This window comes from Glycine max, chromosome 18 (genome assembly GCF_000004515.6).
Source record: "Glycine max cultivar Williams 82 chromosome 18, Glycine_max_v4.0, whole genome shotgun sequence".
In the NCBI taxonomy this organism is placed as follows: Eukaryota; Viridiplantae; Streptophyta; class Magnoliopsida; order Fabales; family Fabaceae; genus Glycine; species Glycine max.
In genome coordinates this window covers 37,935,020-37,955,152 of record NC_038254.2, presented here as the reverse complement: position 1 = coordinate 37,955,152, position 20,133 = coordinate 37,935,020, and the positions used below count along the sequence as shown (strand labels likewise).

The following is a 20,133-nucleotide window of genomic DNA, read 5'->3' as shown; positions in this document are numbered from 1 at the left end:
GGATTCTATAGATGGATCTTAGGAAATAGAAATTAATAAATCACATAGGACAAAGAAGAAAGAAAATACAAGAGAGAAGCTTGTTGACCAACTAAAATGAGGACAGTATAATAAGCTAAGAATGTGGGAATTACATGTGTTTGAAGAGGTGAGCTTGTGAAAAGAAAGCTCTTATCCATGACTTCCTATGATGGTGAATTTGTGCTTGACTCATCTTCTCTTTGAGGTGGCGTCTTCAATCATCTTTCTTCCTTTTCCATTCCGCTATCATTGAACTTAAAAAAGTAAAAGACTCCATAGATGCGAAGCCTACAAGCTCCACATGGAGCTACGTCAGGATATCTTAAATTTACACAAGTTTTACACATAAATGCAAAACCCAAAAATGTGTATGTATCACATCCCAATGATCATATAATTGTCCAACAGTCCTTGATTCAAAAGATTTATAACAAAATAAGAATCAACAATATATTTTATCTTTATTTTTCACAAAAATAGATTTTTAAAAAAAATGCATCACATTGTTAGGTAATCACAAATCAATTGTGCATGGAACAAAAAAATGCCTTTAATTCATTGGATTTTTTTTAATTCCTTTTATGTAAATCAATATATGTGTAACATTCACAATTTGTGAATAATTCATAATAGCCATCAAGAGTTTGTTCCTTATAATAATCGTAAAACCTTCATCCTGATAACTTGGTATCTTTTTAAAGAAAACATTCAAAACTAAAATCGTATCCATAGCAAGATCCATACAAGGAAAAAACTATCCAAATATCAAATAATTAAAAAAACTAGAATCATAACAATCAAACAATGTGGACATGCTCTAATACCAATTGTTGGGATTTTTAATCTTTAAACCTTATTCTTTATTCTTTATGCGGAAGCTAAAATTCACTGGTATATATCCTAGAACAGATCACCAAAAGTCCTAGGATCTACAACATGTATGATTATTAAGGATTAGAGTAAAATTCATGGATTCGTAGTTGGTTCCTGATCAAAGCATTCTTTGATAATCATTGAATCACGAACAACCGATGAATAATGAAATCAATAACCTTATGGTTATTCCTCAATCAGAGCCTCTTTATTCCACAATAGAACCTTCATAACTATTTAGATGGGGAGGAGAGAAACAATGTGCAACAACTCGGTATATTAGAAACCATAGCCTATTTATAGTGTGCTAACCTAATAGGTTTTCATTATTTCCTAATAGGTCAATACTAGCATCTGCTCATTTAAGTTCATATCACTTTATTTGGTAGTCTAACGGACTCACTCAATTTGATCATATTAAATAAAATCCACTATTGATAAATAAATAATATAATTATCTTAAAATATTAATCCACATTAATTATTGGTATAGAAAATTCCAACTTAACATCATGGTCGTTGCCATTGTCGTCATTGGTTAGGCCAACATTAGCTCTGACGTCAGATAGCTCCTCATTTGTTTTAATCCTAATTGTTGTTCTGTTATAACTTAATTATAAGTGTGTCATGGCAAATTGTAGCCAACAAATAATAAGCAATACTTGGAATATGCTTGATCATAATGTAACATCCCTATTTTCCATGTGTGTGGTAGATAATGTTATTGCTTTGTCGTGCGATTGGATAGTGATTTATTTTTAGACTATTGAAATGGTAAAATATGACATGTTACCATATGATGCCTAGGCATGGTTAAACTCTAAAGTTTTTAAGCTAAATTTTAGAAAGAATAAGAATAATTCAGAGAAAATTCTTTGGTCAAATAATGGTCAACTCATTAATGACCCAGATGTTAATAATTGGATTTTGGTTTAGAAATATAAATTAGAAACTTGAAAGCAAATTAGTAATTAATGTAAGTAAAGTTAGAAATTAAGTGGGGATAATTAAGGTTGATTAATGGTGATCTAAATTCCATAGAATTAGAAAAGGGGTAATTAAGTCATAAGAGAACTTGACAGAGAGTAAAAGAATCAGTGGTTTTATTTCCTTATGTGAGAATGTGAGGTTGCATGGAGGAAATGGATGATGGACAGAGATACACAGGGTGTAGTGGGCAGGGAGGTTCGAAGAACCTAGGGGAATTAGCATGTGCTAACTACCCAACATTTGGTACACTCATTTAGCGCAGGTAACTCACAGGTCTCAATTTACTACTCCTAATGGGCTTTAAGACTGTGCTTTTTGAGTTGGGAAATGAGGGGCCGATGTATAATGTATCCATATGTAGTGGTCACTCCCGATTGTCTTCCACATGATTTTGTAAGGTCATCAAGACCTAGGAGGATTGGTGGCAGTGATTAGGCCCAATGGTGAATTGTGATAATTACACACTTAGGATGCGAGAGTGTTGTTTGTTTAGATAACCACACACAATGATTACATAGATTGTATGTTTTAATTTTGTTTTACTATTGCCTGTTGTTTGTGGAATTCAAGGAGCAGAGGACTCACCCCTACAACCAACAACTTTTAGGTACTGACGATGCTGAGTACACCAAGGCGTCTGCAGGCTTAATGTAGCTCGCAAATAGAGCAGGTATGGCCTAACACTGTAACGTAAACTACACATTACACCTGCCATACTTGAGTCCACGTAGTGCCAACTAATAAACTGGATACGACATGCATCGAGTACACCATTGGAGGTTACAGAGGATCAAGGTGACCATTTGTGCATATCGTCTAAGGAGTACTAGAAACTACTGAGGCAGTTGGAATCAGTGTTTGAGGAGAGTGATGATTTTTTTTAGGACACGTCTTAGTTAGTTCTGTATTTCTAGTGTGATAAGTAATCTGCTCTGGTCCTGGTTTCTTTACTGTTTTGATGCATTTTGAGATATATTTTCTCCACATACATGTATTTTGTTGTAGCAATGATGAAAAATGTATTTTATTTATTATTACATTATTATAGGTTATATATATATATATATATATATATATATATATATATATATATATATATATATATATATATATATATATATTTCTTTTGTTTATCATTTTCCAACTATCACATTTTGCTTAAAAAATAGTATAGGAAAATGTTTTTATTATTTATAACTGGCGGTAAAAAAAGTGATGCATAATTCTAAAATAAATTAAACTAAAGCGTTTTCAAACAATATTTTCAGTTTAAATTTTAAGGTATTAACAGATAAAATTGTGAAGAAAGCTAATGTTAATGTTTGTCGGGTACTTGAGAACCTTAGCTATTCGTACCTTTTTTTTCCTTTAGCAGCCTATTAATTTAAAAGGGGACTCTTATTTCTAGTATTTCTAATTCCAAATTGTTCGTTGTGAGTGTGTAGGAAACAAAGGATCTGCTTATGAAAGATAGTTTTTTCACAAGTTTAGGATGGAGTTGACGGTGGATAATCTGATAACGGGGAGATTTAGGTTGGATGGACGGGAGGTAAAGGATGGGGTGGTTTAAGTAAAATTATTAACAAAAAAAATAGAAAAGGAAGTTATATTTAAAATTTAAAGGAGATAAGTTTAACAATTGCCTAAATAAACTAAAGCGATAACATGCTAATATAGGAAAATTGTCATTTGTCTCATTTTTTTTATCACCAAGATATTGGAGTGAAATATCTATCAAGTTTACTTATTATTAATCTCCTTCTGGAACCTAATTGAGCATCATTTTAACTGAAATTTCTCTTTTCAATCACTTTTTTTTTTCATCCACAAAACTCAGAATTCTTATCTAAGGGAACCAAGCCCAAAACTACTCTACTCATATCAAAGACTTGTTGGTTGTCTCATTTTTGTTTTGAAATATGGTTTCTTGTAGTGTATTTCTTTTCTTTTCTTTTTACTTTTGTTTTTGAACCGTAACTAACTCAAAAGATAAAATATCACACTTACTTTCAAATCATAACTAACTCATTCTTTTATTTAAAAAAAATATGGTTTCACGTGTAATTATTCTCTTATAATCTCAGTGACCACAAATTATTCACAATTTTGGAGTCTCCCACTCTCAAATCTTTTCTTCTTCCCATAGCCGAGCCGGTAGGTTCATTCTCTTCCAATACTCATTGTTATAATTTTTCCTGCTTAATTCTTTGTTCTCATACATCTGTGTTGGTAAATTTTTTTATTTCACATGTTTTCTATTTTTTTGAAATTCAAATTGTGTTCAAATATTAGCTTTATTGATTGATTTTATTTTATTATGCTTTTGTTTTGCTTGATCAAGTGTTAGGATGTGATAATATTTTATTAGTTTTCTTTATCGCGTTAGTCCAAATTTATAACACATGCATAAAATAATTACTTTTAAAATTGTGCTGATTTGTTATCTTTTCCCCGTTATGCATGGCTATTGAGTTTTTTATTTGCATCTCTCTCTAAATTTTCATATTCTGAATGGACTATTACTTTTGTAAGTATTTAAATTAGTTAACTTATTTATTAGTTATATTAGTTTTTTTTTTCCTTTCAAGAATAAGAATTCTTGAGGTTATTTGCAGACAAAAAAGGTAAATTGGACACAAAGGTTGAAGAGACGAGGGATTGTTCAAGTTACATAAGTTATTTTGTCAAGAAAACATGAGTCTGACTCAATAGTTGAAAAGAGAGTGTTACTTGCACATAGAATCACATAAGATGACAACATTAATTCTTTTATACATGTATTCCATTTTTATGTATCCCTTCATTACTTCATTTTTTTTAGCATTCTTTTATGCTTTGACTTTTATGGTATGATTTATTATTATATAGATTAATTGCATAGCAGAGTTAAAAATTGATGTATATAATTCTTTATCAACATTTTGTAATTATGATTTTATTATTGTCATTACTATAATACATTATAGATTTGTATTCATAATTAAATGATTTTGTTATTGTCATTAATATAATATATCATAGATTCATATTCATAATAATTTTAATATAAATGCGTTAATTGTTTATTGCTTATCATCATTTGATTTAACTGATTTATGGAACATGTTAATATAAATTTGTTGTTACAAATAATTATTTATTATCTTTTTAATTATGTTAATGGAAAAGTTTTCTTTGCCTCTGCAAATTTAAGTTTTCTTTTAAATGATGATATTTATGTTTAAACTTATTAATATAAAAATTATATATAAATAAATTTAATAAAGAATAATATTTTTTTCGCAAAATCAAGTAGACATATTTACAGTTAACTCACACAAATGAAAAATTTACCTGAAATCATATTAACATTTAAATTTTTTGGATTAAATTAATTTTATTTAATTCATTATTATATTGGTACAATATGAATTATAAAAAGTAAGAAATTAATTTTCCCTTATATATTTATATTATATGTGTAAATATATTAATAAATAAATCATGTATAATATCAAACTCTTGAGATGAGCATTTTTTTTATTAAAACAAGAATAAGAATTTACAATTAACTTAAAAGAAGAAACAATTTATCTAAAACTACATTAACATTTAAATTATTAGAGTTAAATTAATTTTTTTTAATTTATTGTTATTATACTTTTAATATAATATAAATAAAAATTTTCTTGTTTACTAACATGTGACATAATTAACTTATTAAATATGTTATTTTATCTAAACATGGGATGGGATGAACATTCTCTTTTGAAATGAAACGAAAAAATTTATGAATTCTCTTTCTTTCTGTAACTCACAAAAAACAAAAAACGTTTGACATATGATTTATTGTAAAATTTTACATTATCTTACAAACTTGGACAAGAAGCTTTTACATTAAGTATTTAAATTGTTTTGGAATTTAATTTTTTATTACAATTACAATTAAAATTTTATATTTTGAGGTTAAAAAATATAAATTCTTAAATCATATTCTACATTATTTTACAAATTTGGGCAACAAGGTTTTTAATTAATTAGGATATTAAATTGTTTCGGCTTTTAAAAAGTATTTTTTTATTACATTATAATTTTATATTTTTAAATGTAAAGAAAAATTGTATTTTTTAGTCAAACTATTTGGGATGAACGTTTCTTTATTAAATCATGTAGTAAAATTTATACTTGACTTACAGAAAGGAACAATTTGATTAAAATTACATTAACAATTAAGTTATTAGGGTGAAGTTATTTTAAATTTTTTATATTGTACTTTTAATATAAATATATTTTTTTGGCTTTTTTAACTAATTTATGATTATGTTATTTTATCTAACATGAAATAAATATTTTCTTATGACATGAAACAAGGAAATTTATAAAATCATAGGCTTGGTGCATATATAATTTACTGTAAAAAATTTATATTGTCTTACGGATTTGGAAGCTTTTTCTTTAAGTATTTAAATTTTTTTGAATTTAAAAGTATTTATTGTTGCAGTTATAATTTTGTAAATTTATAAAAGGCTGCTTGATGCATGATTTATTATAATTTTAAGATAAAATAATTACTATAAGGAATATTATTTAAGTACATATTGTTTAAAAATTTACAAATATTTTATTGAATCATATACATAACATTGATCAAAACAATAGACTGTGCATGACTCGGATACTAAAACTAATTTATTTAAAAGGAGGAGGAATCTTGAGTAGCACATGAAAATTCCTATATGCTAATCAATATATATATATATACATATATATATATATATATATATATATATATATATATATATATATATATATTATAGGATATGTGAATATAAATGATGATATAAATAAGGCTTAAATATGTTTTAGATTTTTGATAAATTAATGAATTTTGTTTTGAATTTTTAATTTTTTTTTTGTGTTAGATCATTGATATATTAAAATTTTTAAAATAAAATTTACTAAGTACATAAAACATATTAAGGCTACAAATAATATCAAATGAAAATATATATATATATATATATATATATATATATATATATATATATATATATATATATATATATATATAGATATAGCAGGTTAAAGTGTTCATATATTTAAATCAAACATAACTTTAGCATCAACTAACAAACCAATAAATAAATAAAATGCAATTAACAATTATCAAATGATTTTGCTAAATAATAATAATTAAATTATAAAAATATCAAGTGGGTTAAACTGGTTGACCGGCAAATCTGCAGACCAAACCTGTTGGGAATTGCTATATACACTTTCCCTTGCTACTGGTACATTCCCCTTTGGATTTTATTTTCCAAAAATATCCCTGAAAAGTACACTGCTCTCCACTCTCCCCAAGTGTCTCTCCCACTACCTTCGGATACTTCAATTGTTTTGTGATTTCATATACCACCTGGGACACAATTGCTCGTGAACCATGGGTGGAATTAACATTGACAAAATTATATGATTTGAGGGCTCAATCTTGCAATGAAGAGGGACTCTATCTGTGCCAAATTCCTTTACAACTTCATTGTGACGAGGATTCTTATGCGGCATATCTTTGCCTGTTACTTTGATCTTTTAAAGCAATTTTCTATTTTTATAAACTCTACTTTGATTCAGCATCCCTATATTGTTGCAAATTTCATATTTTTTTGGGTTATACAAAGGGTTGCTAGATCAAAACAGAAACAAAAGGCCATTTCTGGCTGCACTATGGAGGTGTGTGTGGGAGTAAATTAAATAGGATGTGGATAGTGATTTGGCTTGTAGGAGCGTGGTCCTTATGGTTTCATAGGAATGATTCAATGAATGGCAAAACCAACCTCTTTCTGTCTCAGATCCGTGGCTTGATTAGGCTCTCTATGTGCTTGGGGGTGTGTTGTTGTTTTGCTGATTGTGTGGATTATGTAGTCCTTATTGCCTTGTATGGGCTTGCTGCTATGGGTTTCTTCACTTCTTGTGATTAACCCTTTAATTAATGTATATAACTTGTTTGCCTTTGAAAAAAAATAGAAACAAAACTAACCATGGAAGACTATGCCAACAACATCCGCGTGCGGCGATGGTAGGTAGTCGAGACCTAATCTTTTCGTCAAAAGGGAGTGTATGCAATAACATGGAGTGGATTTTTGGGAAAAAATAATTAAAAGGAGGGTATTTTAGTAAAAGATGGGAGTGAAAATGAAAATTTCCAACCCGTTTAACTGTTGCCTAAACGGGTCAACCCCTTATAGGCCTGCATTTATATGGGTTGACAAAAATTGGGCTTAGGTCCACACAGACCACATATTAGATGGAGGAGTTGATATTAACCCCTCAAAAATTGCTATTGGCGTCTAGAAGATTTGTTAAAAGACCAAAACATTATTTTCTCCTTTCCTCTCATTATCGGCACCACCCCTTCCCCACCAACCTTTCTTCCTTTCTTCATTTCCTACTTCCCTTTCCCTTGTCTCGCGAAGCTCTCTCCTATGTAGGTGTTTTTTTTTTTTTTTTTTGCATTTGATATTCTAATGAAATCGTGATTTTATTGTGTAATTTGTAGAACAAAATAGACTTTGTTGTATTACAAAATTTGCAACCCAACAAAATCACGACTCCCTTTTTTTTCTTTCAATCTTTTAACAACCTAATGGAATCATAATTTTATTGTTATAAAATTTTCCAAAAACATAATTTTCAATCTAAAAAATCAATCATATATGAAAAAAATTGATTTTCTTTGGTTATCAGACTATATTTAGGCAAAAATAAAATGATTTTTTGCATCTCTATTTAATTCTATCATCCATATCTATTCCAAAACAACTTTACAATATTATTTCTACTCTATCTCCCATATTTCTCTTAAACCAAACTACAAAACATATCGCTTCATTTTTACTTTATTTTTCTTTTTTTTCAAATTATCTCTCTTTTATTTTTATTTATTATATTTCTCTCAATCATACGGATAAAAAAGACTTAGAAACAAGAGGAATGAAAGGCAGGACCAACGAAAATTGTTACCCTCGGTAAAAGTGAAACGAATGAAAAAAAAAACATTTAATACCAAAGGTGCTAGTATTCGAACCATGTCATATATTTTAGTAAAAGTGCCACATAAGCTGTCTTGAGTAGCTTAGGAAAATAAGCTAAAATGATCTTATGAATCATCCAAAAAATACTTTTTATAAATTTTTCCAAACACTTAAATAAGCACTTGTTGTATAAGATAAAGTCTAAATAAGTTGTTCATAAAATCTTCCAAACTGAGGCCACTATTCTCTAAAACTCTTCTGCATAATAATATTTCTTGCAAACTGAAACTCAATCTATAATTATTAAGACAACGTTACAAACCTCTTTTCATTCAGATAGTTGCTTTTCTGGTCGAAAAGGCTCTAGTTACATAAAATTTCAGTTTTCAGCCTTGGCGTAGGATATGAGGAACTATAATCAAAAGAATAACAAGAAATTAAGGAATACATCCTATCGTAAAACAATAAATTTATCATCAACTTTGTGTGTTTTTCTGCTATACACTTCATTCAAACCATCTAAACGATTTCCCTGCTAACAAGTTATACAGTGGAGTATATACTTAAACTTCCATGCAATTATCATGCTATCCATATCCCCATTAACCACAAGTTATACAGTGGGGTAGATACTTAACAGTTTTCCTTCTTTTAAAATTATTATAGCGATATAATGAAAGAGAAACAATGACACAAATGTCAAAATATACAACAAAAATCCAACTTTGAATCTCATAATAAACTCACCAACTCCCCATCAAAATCATCTAAATGAGTATACACATCGAACATACACGTGTATGTTCTTTGTTACTTCTTCATTGTTAAGAGGCCCCATTCCCAGAACATACAAAATACTACTAAACTCAACCTCACCCTGCAGAGTTTGAAGCGCAGCCAAATTGATAACTGCTTAAAGGAGAAATGCTTTGTCGCTGAGACAAAATCAATAACATATCTCGGTGGTGAAGTGAGTATGTACAAGTGGTTTTAAGAATTCACTAAAAGTCTTGTGAAATTCATTATATCCTCTTTTTCAACTTCCTTTGGATTGGGCATGTACAGAAAATATAAAGGCAAAGTTCGACCAATAAGAGAGGCATCACAACTAAATAATAAGTAAAATGCAGGGCATTAACATCCTAATATCATAAAATGTAGATATAGCTCAAACTCACCCATATTGGCTTCGTTTCATTGGCTAATTCCAAATCCCAATACTTCTCAGTTTTAGTCCTTTTCACCTTTATTTTGTCACCCTGATAACACATGCAGAAGCAAACTCACTTGGTAAAGATTTTATATTTCATCTTCAACAATGCTTCCTCTGAGAGTTCTCAGTTCACGAATCTAACAACTCTAAAAGCATATATATTTGTGCAAGTAAAGATTGAAGAATGCAAGATACCCATTTGTTGCTAGTTAATGGTCTACAAGTATATTTGCTTCCAGTGTGTTAGATTGTTGTTGATACACTTCAGCTCTAACAAAATTTGCATCTAGGTAGCCTTATTTTGCTAGTCTTCTTTTATAAATGATCGAATTATCGCAGAATTTTCATGAAGTATCTTTGTATGCAACTCAAGCTTGGAATGGAAATTTGGAAGTATCACGTCTTGTATTGCACAAATATAAGAGGCCCAATAAAGTCCCAACACCTAGTTCTTATTATATATAGGAATGCATTCTAAAACACAACTTCCTCTTATACAGTTTTGTCTATTTCTTTTCCATTTTTTTTAATTTATACTATGTCATTTAATTGTTGAGATTTTATAGACTTTTATAAAATCTGTAGACTATCCAAGTTCTAGTATTAGGTGAAGCCACTCTGCAATAAATGGTAACGGTACTTATTAGTAAAAATTCTCACTAGGTATGAATCAAAATATCTCTAGGTGACCACTATTAATATGTAGGGTTGGTAGAGTATGATTCAACAAGGGCATAACATCTTAAGCCATGATCATTAGATGTTCACCACCGTACACCAGTAGCTAGCTATAATTAATCTTTTGTTATTCATAGCTACAGTTAATCTAGCATAATAGTTTCTCTTTTTTTTTTTCTTTTTAACTTTCACTTACATTTTGTAACACCTTCTACCCCGAAATATATATAAATAAATATAATATATTGGTAAACAAAATCGCATGGGTAAAAGGTTCACATTCACTTCAATTACCAAATAAAACTCATTAAAAACATATTCGACTCAAAATAAGGCCGTCAAAATTTACAAAAATATTTTGTTAAATCAGTGAGATGAAATAAAATAGACTAATATCATAAAATTAACATAAAAACTTATATCCCAATGTCACATCTTATCAAAGCGTTGTGTCCCGACGTCCTTCAGCATAATATTCCTTAAAGCAGATCACCTAATCATCTGCTCCCCTGAACACAAAGTTCAAGATCATCACAGGATCCAAACACAAACAGCAAATCGGGAGTGAGTTATCACATTCCTAACTAATAGATAAACAAGATAAATAGATATACACATCATATAACCAAATAAAACTTACTTACACGTAATTCACGTAATTCCACCACTTTGTCATTCAAAGTTCACTTTTCATCCATCAATCACATTACACAAGAATCACACGCTCTGATCAAGACATAATGACACCTCAATTTCATAATAAACAATTAGCAAGCGCATGAGACAGTTATGCTAAGACTCAAGCCTATATGCAATGTGGTACCATGTCAGTGAAAAACCACCCTGGGGCGCTTAGGAGTACATAACACGACACACCACACAATGGGTTTGTCAGGTCACTCTCACTAAATAAGATCATAGGGAGACCAGTCAGGGTCACAATGTTTTGCGAGAATGCTCCAACCATATGGGATCAGCATAGGCTTAAAGGAGCACTCAAACTCGGTGACCCCCAAGGCCTACACTCCCAAGAGTCCGTCAGGACCTCTCCTTCTTGATTTAAGTCCAACCCCTAAAGTCATTTTAGCACACAGACACTACTTGTGAATTATACAATACCCACGACCTCACACTCGTATTTTAAACACGTACAACATATTGCGCTACAATTTAACACTGGTTCCTAGATAGGAAACCTACACTTTCTCTTTAACACTGGTTCCTAAATAGGAAACCTACACTTTATCTTTAACACTGCGTATTTACACTTTTCTCAAGATAACACTGGTCGGGTTATTGTACAATTCACATCTTACAACACAAATAATGTCACATCAAGAGTTAATCACACACTTATTCACAACCAAAAACTCATTCACAATTTTACATCTCGTAATGTCACAATCCACCATCACATGTTTTCATGTATCTCACAATTCAACACTTGTTCTACTTTACACTTATACTCAATCTCAATAACAATATTATAATCTCAAGACAACATATTATTCCATAATTCATCACATATTTCATTTATAAGCACTGCTCATGAATTATATAATACTCACGACCTCACACTCGTGTTTCGAACACGTTTAACACATTGCGCTACAATTTAACACTGGTTCCTGAATAGGAAACCTATATTTTCTCTTAAACACTGCGCATCAACGCTTTTCTCAAGATAACACTAGTCGGGTTATTGTATAATTCATAGCTCACAATATAATTATTGTCACATCAAGTGTCAAACACACACACTTATTCACAATCAAATATCATGCCCACATTTTAACATCTCATAATATCACATCAACCATCTCATTTTTACATGTATCTCGCAAATTAACACATTGATACAAAACATATATATGTATATGTATATAGTAAATTAAACTACAATATTTTTAATCAAAGGATTTCTATAACAATTAATTTAATATTACATCAAAAGAAATTATCACTAGACATTAACCTTACAATTTTTTTTAATTTATTATTATAGTATTACAATAATTATATACACATAACATGTTGATCATCGTCGTAGAAAAATTAGAACAAGATAATAATTTATAAAAAATAAGTCATTGAATAATATTATTTAAAATATAATTTATGTTAATAAAAAGAGCTTAATTTTTTTAAGGGATTCACACTCAACACAAAAACACATCAATTTCATAGCAATTTCTCATTGGGACATCAACTGATTCATCAAACATATATAATTCACTGTAATAATTAAAAGGATAAAATGAAAATTGCAAAAATACCCCAAAACTTATTCCAATTGATATCTCTAAGGATCCCTAAACATGTTCTCACTAATCCCCAATTGTGAATAACTCATCCCTTACTTCTAAGCGGGCTCACGTGTCTTCAGCCAGCGATAGCAGCATCACTAGCGGTTCCCTGAGATTCCTCCAGTTTTTTTCCTCTAACTGCTCTGATAGAGTTCTCAAACGTCAGAGTGACAAAGAAGGGATTGAAGCCTCCACTCGTACTGTCTTGGTGAAATTCCTTTTTCTCTCTCCATGAATATTATCTTGCAGATCCCAAGAGTGAAGGTGTGCGAAACTGAATCGCAAACCACATATCAAAGTTTCATGAAAATCCAACGGTTAACGAAACTGGGATCGTAGTTTTACTGAGGCCGTTTTGGGTTTCTGCGGGAAAGGAAAAGGCTACGATGCAAAAGGTATTTCTCTCAGCTCAAACATGATATCAAAATTCCCAACGGTGAGAATGCTCGAAATCGGGTTACGAACGTGGTGCTCAAATTTCACGACGATCCAACGGTGAACGAGTTCGAAATTGTCGTTTTTCTGAGACAGGTTTGGTGGGCTGCGGGAAAAAGAAAGGGTTTTGAGTGGAGAAAAGAGAAAAACGAAAATGAGGGGAAGAGGAGACACCTGACTTAACATATAGCTATTTATACTTAGGGTACTCAGTCTATTATTTGCTCTATATTTATTTATTTATTTACTAAAAAGATTTTTAAATTTATTTACGAAAAATTGGGATGTTACACATCTGCCCAATTAACTTGGGAACAAACACCTAAATTATCGTCATCAATTACTAGTTACTCTATTACAATTTAGGTACACTCCCCCCCCCCCCCCCCCCCAAAAAAAAAAATTACAATTCATCTTACTTTAAGAATATTAAATTATTGTAGTCTCTTTTCTCTTTCATTTTCTTTTTCTTTATGAGACTCAATCATAAAATAATATACCTTGCATTTTTTTTAAACTATACTATTGTGGGAATTTTAAAAGCAAAATACACCTATTTTTGTAAAAAAGACATAATAGATTTATTCTTCCTAATACATAACTAAGATAGGCAAACTACTATAGTTAGTGTTACATTCAATCTCTATTGAGCACAAATTTTATACTTAGCTTTCTTAAAACCCATTCTTCTTAGATTTTATGTAAACTAACAAATTCTGCTTAAATCACAATTAGTGTATGTAAACATGGAAAAATACCACTTGCACACATAGAATAGTTTAGCATAATTTTCTCACCTAACATGAAGATATGAATCCATACCAAGAGAATGACCACTTACCTATATATAGCAACTGAATCAAAATAAACACACGCACACACATGCACACGCATGCACATACACTTCATTCCACCTTTCAAGTAGTTCAAATTTCATAGTTATAATAAACACTTGCAACAAAAACACTTAAAGTGCTTTAAAACACAGAGTTACAAAAATCTAGTGAACCTATATATAGCAACTGATACATAAGAACAAGCAACTAAGCAAAACTCTTTAAACGAGATTTAAAACCTCATTCAAAATAATTAAATTAAATTAGATATCACAATATAAATGTTCTCTGACCTTACTTTCAGTTTTGCCACTTGAATTTGGTGTAGTAGAGTTCCCTTGAAAATTTGTCACATTAACCACACAATTCACATAAAAATAAATAAAATTCATTTCCATATAAATAAAAAAGGATGCACATTGAACAAAATAAATAGTTAAATAACATCAGTTTGATGTTGCACAGCAAGGGTTTCAACCGAAGAGGGAACACCACCGCCTAGGGTTTCTAAATTGGACTCTATACAAGGCTCATTGGAGCTTTGTAACTCACCACGCTATGACTCAGGGCGGACGACAATTTGGAAAATCATTTTGTTTCCTTGGTGTGTTGTGGTTTTTGGTGAGAATCATTTCCTTTGGTGCCTGGCTCTGGGAGAGGTTGGGGTTGTAGTGCACGAGCATGGCGTAGTGACAGAGGGAGAAAGAGAAGTGAAGGTTTGGAGAGGTTGTGTTGTGCGTGTTGAAAAGAGAAACCTTTCTGGTCCTGCAAAACGCCACAATTTTCTGATGCAACACACGGGAGACACCTTCAATGGCTTGTGAGTGAGGGCACGAGTGCAAGCGATTGCGTGAGTGAGTGAATGCATTTTTAATTGGTCAAATCAGCGCGTAAACCACGACGATTTTAACCATCGTTGAATGCCACTTTCTAAGACGATTTTTATAAAATTGTCGTCGTTGAAGTCTTTCATATTACAAAATTGCCACTACACTTAGATTTAAGACTCTTTTGGAAACCGTTGTCTTAGAATATAATTTTTTTAGTAGTGTGACAAAGTTACCTCCCTAAAAACATGGCTACCTGGATGTTGTAAAATTATTTTCATTAAATCATAAAATTATTAACTTGTATGTCCTGGGTTAAGCAAATTGTAGTGTAGGTTAACATAATCAAAACATTTATTGTTTTTACTATTCTATTCAAAGCTAGGCATATGTCCATGTATATAGGTTCTTAGCTCTTATAACCCAAAGTAGATACTTATTGGAACTATGACTTTATACAAGTTGGTCAATAAATCTATAAGGTAAGTGTTTCGTACGCAAAGCCCATAACCATAGAGTCTGCAATCCATGAAGCCCGTTCCGCAAAGCTTGCATTCCTATAAGGCCATTTTTTCTTAGTCCACGCCTACCCTGCATAGTCCATAGGCTTAGCAAGCCAACCCGCATTTGACAAAAAAAAAAGAACTAGAAAATAAAATTTTAAAATGTAAAATTTGACTCATTTAAAAAACTATAAATTGTTTAATAAAAAAAATTTATTTGCCGAAAATGGTAACATAATTTGCAAGCCACCTAAAAAATATTTTTCTACATCATGTTTACTTAATTTGTAATTCTATACTAAATCAAAATAGGCTTGCTTGAATTTGTTGGTGTCTTCAAAGTACATCAGAGATGTTGCCACTTCATGGTGGTTGCTTATGGAATCAACATCAATCTTATTGATGAGATTACTTGCAAGTCTAATATCAAAGCTCAGGTGGTGTACAAATAAATTTCCTTTGTATTATTTTTGGTTTAATAACTAAGTATTTCACATTGTATTCTTTTTTGCTTACAAACTTGTATAAACTGCAGTTTCCTAGCCCCATGAGTACTTTTCTTTTATGGGTGTGACTTCTCAACTGCAACTAGAATCCACAGTTTGAAATGACTACACTTCTAGTAGTTCTATATGTGGGTGCCTTATAGAACATGTTTATTAAGAGTGCCAAGTACAACATATACATGTAGTTACGATTCTCACCATCGTTTCAATACGTTTTCTTTAAGTTTTTACTATTATTATAAGATTACCTTGTTTTAGTTTTCAATGGATGCAGACATTGTCTATAATCAACATTTATAATTAAATTAAGCATTCATTTTTTTAAAAAACAATCTTTTAGTATGTGATTTCATTAGTGTACACCGTTTGGGACGACTCCTCTAGGAAGATCGACTATTTCTTAAACATTTACACCACAAGGTTCAATGCTTGGAGGGTTGTACACCGTTAGGGATGACTCTTCTAGGAAGATTGACCGATCCTTAAGCATTTACACAAGAAGGCTCAATGCTTAGAGGATTCTACACCATTCGGGACAACTCTCTAGGAAGACCGAGTGGCCCTTAAGCATTTACGCCACAAGGCTCAACGCTTGGAGGGATGTACACCAGATTGAGATCACTTCACCGAGACCAATTGAGAGAATATTGGATGTCCGATCCTAGTGCAACAGTTGGACCTCTAAAATTGGACTTGATCAAACCTTAGGCCGAGTCACATTTCATAAATAAAGGTGATCCCCTCTTGTCACCCTAGAATCACATGCAATCTAAGTTTTCGTGATGACTCTAGAGCCTTTGACTTTGAGGCCCTGGGATCCAAACGCCGACAATTAGTAAATAATAATAATGATACAATTTTCATATAATGCAAAAAATGATTTTTTTTTAAATTGCTTGCCATCTTAATTCCTATTCCCATTAAACAAATTAAATTAGTTGATCACTAAAAAAAATACTTGATGTATTTAAGAATACCTAAACAAGTTGAAATATATAATTTGAAGAGTGAGATCTTGGATCTCTTTAATCTCTCAATACCTTGTCTTTCTTTTGTAAATTAAATTGATGTCAATTTGGATATTATTTCTGGTTGATTTTCTTCATATGGGCAACAAGTCTAATCTTCTATAATGAATTTGTTCATAATTATATTATAACAAAGATAAAAAATAACAAAATTATTTTATTAGAAACTCAATGTAATTTTTATTATTATGAATTAAAAATAAAATTCAGTAATTTATCAGAAACCTAAAACATATTTAAGTCTTGTTTATCAATCTAACAAAATATTTTAAAATAAGGTTTTACCAAGTAGTTAGATGTTACATGATATCGCCAGTCATTTTTTTGCCCTAAATTTCATCAACTTTATTATTTTTTAATTCAGAAAATATACATATATATTAAAACTAGAATAAGTGAAAAATTTACAAAAAAATATATTCTATACAACCACTTTGTTGAACGTCACGTGTTGCCCGTAAGTTTGGAATTGGGGACTGAAATAACGAGATTGTAAAAAATTGAGAGACTAAATTCGTAAATTAAATTATAGGGGACTAAAATTGAATTTTAAGACAAATAAGGAGATGAAATTTACAATTTAGTCAAAATACAAAGATGTTATCACTATCATTTTAAGTTATTCACAAGACATCACACCATGATAGTTTTGCTTGGCAGAACATTACTAACACTAATTTATAATTTATCGCTAAGCCTGTGGTTTTTCATAAGATCTAATATAACAAAACATCACAAAATGTGACTCAACTTACAAATACCTTTTTTTAGAGAACTTACATATACTTGTCGATGAAGAAAAAGTTAGGTTAATTTGATATGAACGAAACAAGTCAATATCCTTAGAAATTAGAATTACTAATTAATGAAGAAACTTGTTATAAAAAATTAATGAAAACACTAACATCAATAAACTTTTTGCAAATTAACACACACAAAAATAACTACTTGCACTCTTAACTATTCAAACAAAAGTTTACAACTTGTAGAACACCTTGTGCACAAGGATAACTTTTGAAACATTTCGAGCTTTCTTTCCTTATTGATATCACTGTTGCAGCTGATTGTCATGATCTGTAAATATTTTGAATTCTCCATAATATATGTTACAAATCGAAATTCATCTTTTGAGCCATTGTAACGTTTAAGAGTGCATATTTTAAGATGAAATGAAATGCATATAGGAACAGATTGCGGGTAGTCGCCTTCAGCAAATAATGCAGAATCCACCTGTTATATAATACAACATATGTGAAGAAAAAGAAGAAAAGAAAAAAAAAGAGCAGAAAATAAACTTAACTCAACAAACCTTATAAATGGTAAGAATTTGAAGTTTGGGGCAACGCTTGATCAAATCTAAGACGAAAAACCCCCCACGATAAGAGAAGAATTCAAGGTGGGTTAAATTTTGAAACTCAGAAGTGAAGCCATTGTGGTCTTTCTGCAAGAGTTACACACAATAACAAAGCATGATAAACAAAATTAAACTAAACTTTGAAAGTAATAACAAATTAACAAAAAACCTCACACTTATAATAAGTACCCAATTTATGCGCAAGAACTGAACATTATCAACAACTTCCAAGGGAAACTCTGGTGTAAATATATGGGCGCGGAGCAAATTGGACAATCTTCTAAACTCCGTTTCGACCACGTAGCTTTTAAACATCAAATCACTGGCTTCCAAGTCTTCAAGATTAGGACTCCCAGAAAGAAGCTGCGCAAGATCTCTATCTTTCGAGAAAGCGACGCTGCTCAAGTGCAGGATCTTAAGCCGGGGAAGATAGACACAACAAGAGTTATTAAACGACAAAACAACATTCAACAGTTTCAACACCACAAGGGTTTTGCAGCTGAAAAGCAAGAAGGAGGGCAATTCTACCGCACAACCCAGAGAGAGGTCGAGGTGCTCGACTCTGTGTTGCGTTGCAGCGGAAATCCATGCGTTCACATGAATGGGATCGAGAGGGCAAGAAGAACTGAGGCAGAATCTTGTGAAGGGTTGGTCCATGTCGTGCATGAGGATGAATGCGTGCACCCTCTGAGCAAAGAGGGAACAGGTTTCGTGGTTGTTGTCGTCATGGTGGCTGTGGTTGAAGTTGAGAGTCGAAACGGAGCGCCATAGAAGTTTCCACCTCTTGGAGAGAACACTCGTTGCAACTGCTACATTGGTTGGGACTAAGGAGAGGATGTGAGAGAGCACTACGTCAGGCAAATTACTAATCCGGTCAGCCATTGTTTACAAGCTTTAGATGAAGGATGGAAATTATTTGGTTTTCCACACGGGTCTCCTCCTTTGGAAGCAATCCTCTTCAGGGTAATAAACAAGGACTCTTCCCGGGAAATTTGAACCTTCAATTCATTCACTCCCTTTTGCTTGGTGAAGGATTGAAATTATAAAGCTACAAAAGAATGGAATTTTGTGAGTTGAGACCGAACAAAGTGATGATCGAAAGCATATCTTCACTGCCCAGCTCAATAACACCACTATTCTAATAACAGAAAATTGATATAGAAAATTTATTATCTTTTAATGTTGTTACTTGAGAGAAAAGAAATGGTATTTAAGATAAAGGGTTTTCTTTTTACCCTTTTTATTTTTTAATTTTAAAAACAAATCAAATTCAAGAGAAAACAACAAAATATATATATATATATATATATATATATATATATATATATATATATATATATATATATATATATATATGTATATATTACTCATATCAAATCCTTATCTCAGGAAGAAAAAAAATCAAATTTCAAGATAAGGGAAAAATTAATCTTTTGACTCTTTGTTAACTAATCTTAAGAAATCTGATTCAAATTAAAAAAAAAAAAGAAATCTTGTAATCCGTTTTTTTTCCTAATCTAAAAGAAATCAAATTTAAGATAAGATAAAAAAAATCT

The 20,133-nt window shown here is 30.9% G+C and overlaps 1 protein-coding gene across 1 annotated transcript; it reads right to left on the bottom strand.

Annotated features, from left to right (window-relative positions):
* Window positions 1-9,270: 9,270 nt before the first annotated feature.
* Window positions 9,271-19,459, bottom strand: LOC100792817 (F-box/FBD/LRR-repeat protein At5g56420). Its single transcript, XM_026126877.2, has 6 exons — window positions 18,767-19,459; window positions 18,533-18,664; window positions 18,334-18,453; window positions 10,070-10,150; window positions 9,706-9,768; window positions 9,271-9,303 (listed from the first exon to the last, which is right to left on the bottom strand). Exons 1-6 carry the CDS (start codon window positions 19,457-19,459, stop codon window positions 9,271-9,273), a joined length of 1,122 nt encoding a protein of 373 aa, XP_025982662.2.
* Window positions 19,460-20,133: the final 674 nt, after the last annotated feature.